The sequence below is a fragment of the Megalobrama amblycephala genome, linkage group LG12 (assembly GCF_018812025.1).
Source record: "Megalobrama amblycephala isolate DHTTF-2021 linkage group LG12, ASM1881202v1, whole genome shotgun sequence".
NCBI classification, from domain to species: Eukaryota; Metazoa; Chordata; class Actinopteri; order Cypriniformes; family Xenocyprididae; genus Megalobrama; species Megalobrama amblycephala.
In genome coordinates, this window is record NC_063055.1 from 34986324 (window position 1) to 34994174 (window position 7851).

A 7851-nucleotide genomic window follows, 5' to 3' on the forward strand; every position below is an offset into this window, starting at 1 on the left:
GGTGGGTTTGCTGCCAAAAAGCTCTTTTTTTTAGTTTCATCTGACCATAGAAGCCGGTCCCGTTTGAAGTTCCAGTCGTGTCTGACAACTGAATATACTGGAGATTGTTTCTGGATGAGAGCAGAGGATTTTTCTTGAAAACCTCCTGAACAACTTGTGGGGATGTAGGTGTTGTTTGATCATTTTTTTTAGGCTTTCTGAGACTCAAGACTCAACTAATCTCTGCAATTCTCCAGTTGTGATCCTTGGAGAGTCTTTGTCCACTCAAACTCTCCTCCTCACTTCACATTAGGATGATTTAGACACATGTCCTCTTCCAGGCAGATTTGTAACATCTTTAGTTAATTGGAACTTCTTAATTATTGCACTGATAGTGGAAATGGGGATTTTCAATGCTTTAGCTATTTTCTTACAGCCACTTTCTACTTTGTGAAGCTCAACAATCTTTTGCTGCACATCAGAACTATATTCTTTGGTTTTACTCATTGTGATGAATGATTAAGGGAATTTGGCCTTTGTGTTTCCTCATGTTTGTACTCCTGTGGAACAGGAAGTCATGGCTGGACAATTTCATGTTCATGATCACCCTGGTGTGCTAAAAATTGTAAATTTGAATGGGAATATACTTCAGAGATATTTTACTCATAAGAATTTCTAGGGGTGCCAATAATTGTGGCAAACATGTATTGGAGAAAAACATTTATTTCATAATGTGATTTTCCCCCCCCACTTTCAACTGTTTTCCTTCAATGAAAGGTTATAATTTTGTGAATTTTTTTGAATGAAAGATCAAAAGGATAAACAATGCAGATTTATTTTCACAGCTGCTTTTTCTCATAATTACTAATTGTGGAGGGCACTGTATATCCAAATATAAAACGGTTATTTTAAATTGTAGTAATATTTCATTTTTTTTGTTTTGTTCCATGCAGGTTGATTGCCCAAGAAACCTGGCCAAGTCTGTGACTGTTGAGTAAACACTTCCTGATCGATGCCCTAAACACACAAACCCACACACGCATATTCCCAAGTACAGACTATCAAAACATGAAGACAATGAGTTTTATACACGCCAGCTTTCATATAACGTTCCTAAAGAACCTGAAGTGTACCTCCTATCTCAAATCTCATCTCAGAGCATGATTCTGGCTTCATATCATTGCTGTTGACTGGAATGTGATTATTTTTATTTTTGTCTTTTAGTGGTGGCGTGTATGGGGTGGCGATACTAGACCTAAACCTATAACATGTTTGTCTTAGGGCTGTTTATTGTTTGTTTGCTCTATTCATAATATTTGTTTAGCCCAGAAAGACTTCTAGATGCTTATCATCAAATACACATATGCATTTGTGTAGCAAAGATGGTGTTCCAGTTTGCTTTTAGTAACAAAAGAGGCTCAAAACTCTCCATTAGCTGCTTTCCATATGAGAAAAAAAAGCAGGATTCTAGTGAATGTGGCACTGAAAAAAAAAAAAACTGTGAATCAGTGCTTAGTGGTAGTTTGCACACTATTTAGTTTATCCGGTTTGCTGCTATTTAAGGGGATGCACTTGTTACTGATGAACATGTTTTTCCCGGGATGACCTCTAATCATCTGGATTTTCATATCCACAGGGATTTCCATAGTTAACCTTCTTTACTCAGAGCACACAGTGACCTTTAGGGGCATGGATAAATGATTGCTATTGTCTGAATTTTAAACCAATTCTGATGTCCACTAGAGTTTGGTCTAGAGATCCTGTCTTATCAATCAATTGCTTTGAGATATTAATATATAACTTTCATGGTTTTTAAAATAGTAGGCTAATACAGTAAGGTTAAGTACTTTTATTAGCATTTCTAATCTTGGTTCATGTTAATTTCTATTTTTAACAAACAAAGATATATAAATTAACATAATGTATTCTGAACAATCATGAATTAACAGTTAACCGTATATTTATAAATGACCTGGATTAATAAATGCTGGAAAAAAAAAAAAAAAAAAGTTCATGATACTTATCTTTAGAGGCTTTTTCAGTCTTGTTGCAAAGACCTGAATGAATCCCTGCCGGAAGGAAGGCAAAATGACTACAACCCTTGTAGATGCATGTGCATGAAGGGTCAAATATGAAGTGAATGTATGATCTGATTTACAGTATGTGGCTACATTTTAATTCAATTTCTATGTGCTTTTGCCAAACTGGGTCATAGAAACGGTCATGTTCGGTTTAATTTCACACAAGGAAATCTACTGGCGTTTTAAAATACCAGTCAGCCATTTCTAAATGAAATTAAATGTTTACATTGCATGATGAAGAGAACGAAATGTTTGAATATTGCCTTTTGGAGTACTAGCTATCAGTTCCCACAAAAAAAAAAAAAAAAAAAAAATCATAAAAATGATTTAAACACAGATAGTGATAGTGAATCACTGCAGTTGGTGACTCAACTGTATCGGTAGTTACTGTATGAGTGTAATATTTATAATCAGTTACTGAGATTAACACTTTAGTTGTGTACTTGAAATATATGGATGAACATTTTGGCTTCCGTTCTTTGATTCCTTTATTTTGGGAAATTCAGAGGCCTTGTTACAGTGTGTCTCCGGTTTACAGTAGTACTGCCAAATGACAGAAAAAAAACGAGAACATGAAGTATGCTATGTTACATAAAGCCTGCCCCATACAACGCCACCATCATTTTGATTGTTTCCATGGGACCATTTTGTGTTTTGCCTTTCACTTGTTTTGTGTTTGGGTATAGAAGGGTTATATTTTATATACTACTTTATTTGGGATTAAAATGCTTATGTACTTCCTTTGATTCAAATATTGTGATTTTTAAATTTCATGATTACATTACTATGTTGTGCATAAAATCAACATGAATAAAGATTATATCATCTGAAACTTCTGTTCAAAGCATCAGATGAGCGTTAACCAAAAATATCTTCTATTAGTGGCATATAACCAAAGGTTGAAGAAGGGGCATATGGGGCAATAGCTATGAAGGTACAATTACAGTTCTGTGGTTATATTCTTGTTATATTCTGAGACTAAATATTTAAGTTATGCCAGCTCATGGAAAGGGTTTTAATTTTACAGGCTAAAATACTAGTATTGCTCTTTGGTCTGTGGCGCATTTAACTGCATTGCTTTTAGATTTTACAAGAGCATCTTATATATGTGTAGCTTTATCTTTTCACCTTGAAGGATTGTGTGGTAAGTTGTTTTCCAGATCAGTTCTGTCATCCACACACAACATTCCCCCCACCCCCAATTTGTAGTACAAAAAAAGGTTGTCCAGCCTCTGTGTTTGGGCAGTGTGTACAGGATTTAAAATTATGATCAAAAAGTTAATAAAACATTCAGTCTTTCTAACTCTCTGGTTGCTTTCATTCAACTTTGGCCAAGTCATACTGTGGGGAAAAATGCTTTGTCTAGAGTCATTTTACTAGGGTAAAAAATAGGGCATGGAACTCTTCTTTTTCAAGGAGGTGCTTGCCCTTATGTTAAGGTCAAACTAAATATTATGTGAGCTGTTTTAATTTATTTTCACATTACAAAAAGTTTGTAATTTTGCAGTAGTCTTACCAAACAGGCAATACACAGTTCTCGAATCTGATTGGCTGAGAGTCTTTTCCAGCCATGTGATATTCTTCTAATATCACACAGAATTCTGTAATTCTAAATTCTATAATTTAGGGTACATTTCAAGTTTATCTATATTTATTTCTTCTATCTAAATAACTTAGAAAAATAGATTGAGTTTAAATTTAACTTTCTTTCAAATACGAAAATGTTTAATTTTATTAATCTCTGCAAAAATCTTCTGTCAACTGTTACTAGGCAAAATGGTGAAATGGTGTCAACTATGTTACCTGTCAACTAAGTTACCCTGTAGTGCCAACTCAAATAAAATACTTTGTGATCCTACTGTGTATGGCAAATAATTCATGACCATGTGTGTACGTGCATTGAGGGTGAATCAAGATGAGGAAGGATTAAGGGACGTTTCACTAATTTTACTAAAATAACTATATATTGTTTATTTGCAAGTTGAAACATAAGATAGCTTCACATATAAATTGCTTGGATGTCATTGTAACAATGTATCCAGTCAACTTTAACTGTCATTGTCAACAATGTTTTGACAGATTTTTTACATTTAAAATGTCTAGACTGCTGCTTTTGATATTATTTCAAGGCATAGTTTACATCTTCATGAACGTCTGAAGGGAGGAAGGAGGGAACCGAGACGTTACATCAGAACTGAAGTGACGAATTGGGATCTCGTCTGAGAGCCCAATCACCTTCGAGTGTAAACTAAGTGATGAAAAACTGAAAGATTTGAATTGCACACCCTGCCCCACAAAGCAGGTATATAAGGAAGATCCTGTGCATTCGCACATTCAGGTTTGTGCTGAGGAGTCGAGATGGTGTATCCCCGCCATTTAGTGGTGGTACAGCAATTGTGGTGATGGGACGTAATGTCTCTGTTCCCTCTTCAGGGAATGAGGGTTACAATAATAACCAGGACATTCCCTTTCAGTCAGTCACATTCGGCGTTACGTCAGAAATGAACTGACGAATTAGGATCCCTACCAAAACGCCACAATTGCAACTCTTCCAGCACCCTGCGCAAGCTGCTTAATCCCCCAACACCCGCTGGGGTGGAGAAAGGTCAGGGCCTAACACAGAGAGTCAATCACTGCTGTTCCTTTCCGACCCATACAATGAGACAACTGGATAACACTGGGAAAGCATACCAATGGAGAGGGATGCTGCAGGGACCACATCCTGCCCATAGGGAGGTATCGTGGAAATTACACATATGGACTGGCCAACAGGGCAGTGTTACATATGGAAGGTCTCTGTGGTAGATTCAGCCTGGCTAGGGTGAAGTCAATACTGAGCAGAGAAAGCAGAGTTTGCTCTGCCAGATGGCAGACTGCAAGCACACATACACACACGCTGTGGCGCTGCAAGCGACACACAGAGAAAGTTCCCAGCGTTACTGGCTACTTGTGGCAAATACACAGGAGGACACAGGCTCTACACGGAGATTGTAAAACCTGCAAACAGGTTAGGTGTCACCCAGCCCGCAGCTCTACAGATGTTATCAAAACACTATGCACTGCTGATCTTGGCCTATGGCGTCCACTATCCAGTGGGCCAGCCTCCGCTTGAAGACTTACCCTTCTGCTGTCCTCTATAACAAAGAGCTGTTATGAGGTCCTGAAGCTCTGCATACGGTCCACGTACATGCGCAAATCAAGAACAGGACAGAGCAGAGCAAGGGCTGGGTCTGCCTCCTCCAGGGGCAGCACTTGCAGGTTCACCACCTGAACCATGAAGGGAGTGGTGGGAACCTTGGGCATGTATCCGGGCCAGGGACTCAGGATTATGTGTGAGTTGGCCAGTCCGAATTCCAGGCACAATTCGTCAACCGAAAATTCCTGCAGGTCCCCTACCCTCTTAACTCCCTCGGGTCGGCGGTCACGCCGGCGATACCACCTCGGTTTTTTTCTTACCAGTGTGAAAGAGATTAAAAATACTCCGTCAATGTTGCACATACAATTAAGAGTTGTATACCATTTTAATCTGTGGAATATCTTCTTTTATTTGTGTACATTCAGAGTAAAAACAAAATGTTGTGCTTTTTGTAAAATAAAGAAAACTAACATGATGCGTGATCTGTCATCTCCCTCTGAACAAAGTCCAATCTGATAGTTATCAGAAAATGAACTGTAACTTAGTGAATACTAATCACAAAAAAATTAGACTTATGTCTAAAGAAATGTTGAAATGTCTAGGTAAGTCAAATCGAAAACAAAAATTCTGTGTTTATGTAATCTCTATGAAAAAAGAGCCATGTTAGAAGTCCGTGATTCAGCTCATTATCCGCTAATGCGGCCACGCCCATGGAGCGAGCACTATTCAGACGCAAATTCTGAGGCAATACATGTATACATTGTCGCAATCGTGTATTTATTGTCTTCAAAAGTGTTTATCTGTATGTTAAAGCCATGGTTAGAGACCTCTGGAAGACATGCCATTAGTTCCTGGAATGTCCTGTTCTTCTTTAGATTAATTTGTGGACTAAATGTGCACAGAGCGCCCTCCGGCTGCAAGTATGAATTGAAAACACAGTATCCAGCGCTCATAGTGATGACAATAAATATTGAATAAATATTACTCTTCTGTATAGAAAATTGACATAAACATATGAGAATCCATCAATATTTCTCCAAATGTGCATGCTTTTAAGCTAAAAGGCTATATGAAATGCCATAGAGGTAACATGAATGTTCAGACGCTTTGCATCACAGAAATACATTATATTTTAAAGAATATAATAGAATACCATTATTTTAAATTGTAATAATATTTCACAGTATTGCTGTTTTTTCTGTATGTTTGATATACACCATGATGAGCTTGAGACATGATCACAGAGGGTTTTTTCACAGCCTACCTGACTGAAAGAGCTCATTGATATGCAGGTCATTACAGGTCTGTAGTACAAATAATGTTCTTAAGTCTAGGAAGGAAGGGGACAGGGTCGGCGGTCAACTGCTGACTGAGCTTTATTTCAAGATTTAGAAATGTCCAACAAAAACTGTGCAAGGCACAACAGCAAAACAAAATAATCCACAAAGGGCTTCACTCCAGTCACGGCATATACAATCCACAAAGGGCTTCACTCCTGGTCACGGCATGTACAATCCACAAAGGGCTTCACTCTAGTTTGTCGTGCACCGGCGGCTCAGTCAGCAGTTCCCCTCTCTCTCCCCGACTCCTGCTTCTCGCGGCGTTTTAACCTGTCTCCGCGCCAATTACTGAAATGAGAAACAGGTGTTCGTGATTTACATTTAACTCGCTCACTCACCAAAGATCTCCCGATGCTCTCTCCCGCCGCAGACCTCGCTGAACCACGCCCCCCTCGCCACATACCCCCACCGCCCGACTCAGGCCGGGGAGCCGTCCGGCCTGCAGCCCCCCCCCCCCATTTCTGGAGAGGAAATCGGCCACAGCCATCTGAACACCCGGCCTGTGGACCACCTTGAACTTAAAAGGCTGTAAAGCCAGATACCAACGAGTGATCCGCGCATTGGTATCCTTCATGCGGTGGAGCCACTGCAGGGGAGCGTGGTCCGAACAGAGAGTGAATTCCCGTCCCAGGAGATAATAGCGGAGGGTGAGGACGGCCCACCTAATAGCCAAACACTCTTTCTCAACGGTGCTGTACTTAGCTTCCCTCTTTGAGAGCTTACGGCTAATGTACAGCACCAGCCGTTCCTCTGCCTCTATCTCCTGGGACAGGACAGCACCCAGCCCTCTGTCCGACGCGTCAGTCTGCAACAAAAAAGGGAGAGAAAAATCAGGAGAGTGAAGCAATGGCCCGCCACATAGAGCAGCCTTCACCTGGGTGAAGGCCTGCTGGCACAGCTCCGTCCACTGGACCGTATCTGGTGCATCCTTTTTAGTTAGATCAGTCAACGAGCTGGTGAGGGCTGAATAATTAGGAACAAACCTCCTGTAATATCCCGCCAGCCCGAGGAACTGTCTAACCTCCTTTTTGGTCTTGGGGCGCGGACAGGTCACAATCGCTGCTGTCTTATCAATTTGGGGACGCACCTGTCCATGCCCCAAGTGGAAGCCCAGATACCTTACTTCCACGTGCCCAATCGCACACTTCTTCGGGTTGGCCGTGAGCCCGGCTCCCCTCAGCGACCTCAGGACGGCCCTCAAATGCTGCATATGCCGCTGCCAGTCATTACTGAAGATAATAATATCGTCCAGATAGGCAGCAGCATATGCACCATGGGGCCGCAAAATTTTATCCATGAGACGCTGAAAGGTAGC

The 7851-nt window shown here is 40.4% G+C and overlaps 1 protein-coding gene across 1 annotated transcript in view; it reads left to right on the forward strand.

Moving 5' to 3' along the window:
* Positions 1–3918, forward strand: part of gfpt1 (glutamine--fructose-6-phosphate transaminase 1) — a 47489-nt gene extending 43571 nt beyond the window's left edge. Inside the window, exon 19 of the mRNA XM_048210850.1 lies at positions 933–3918. Coding sequence (XP_048066807.1) covers positions 933–977 — 45 coding nt within the window. The 3' untranslated portion in view covers positions 978–3918. The remainder of the gene's footprint in view (positions 1–932) is intronic.
* The last annotated feature ends 3933 nt before the right edge of the window (positions 3919–7851 follow it).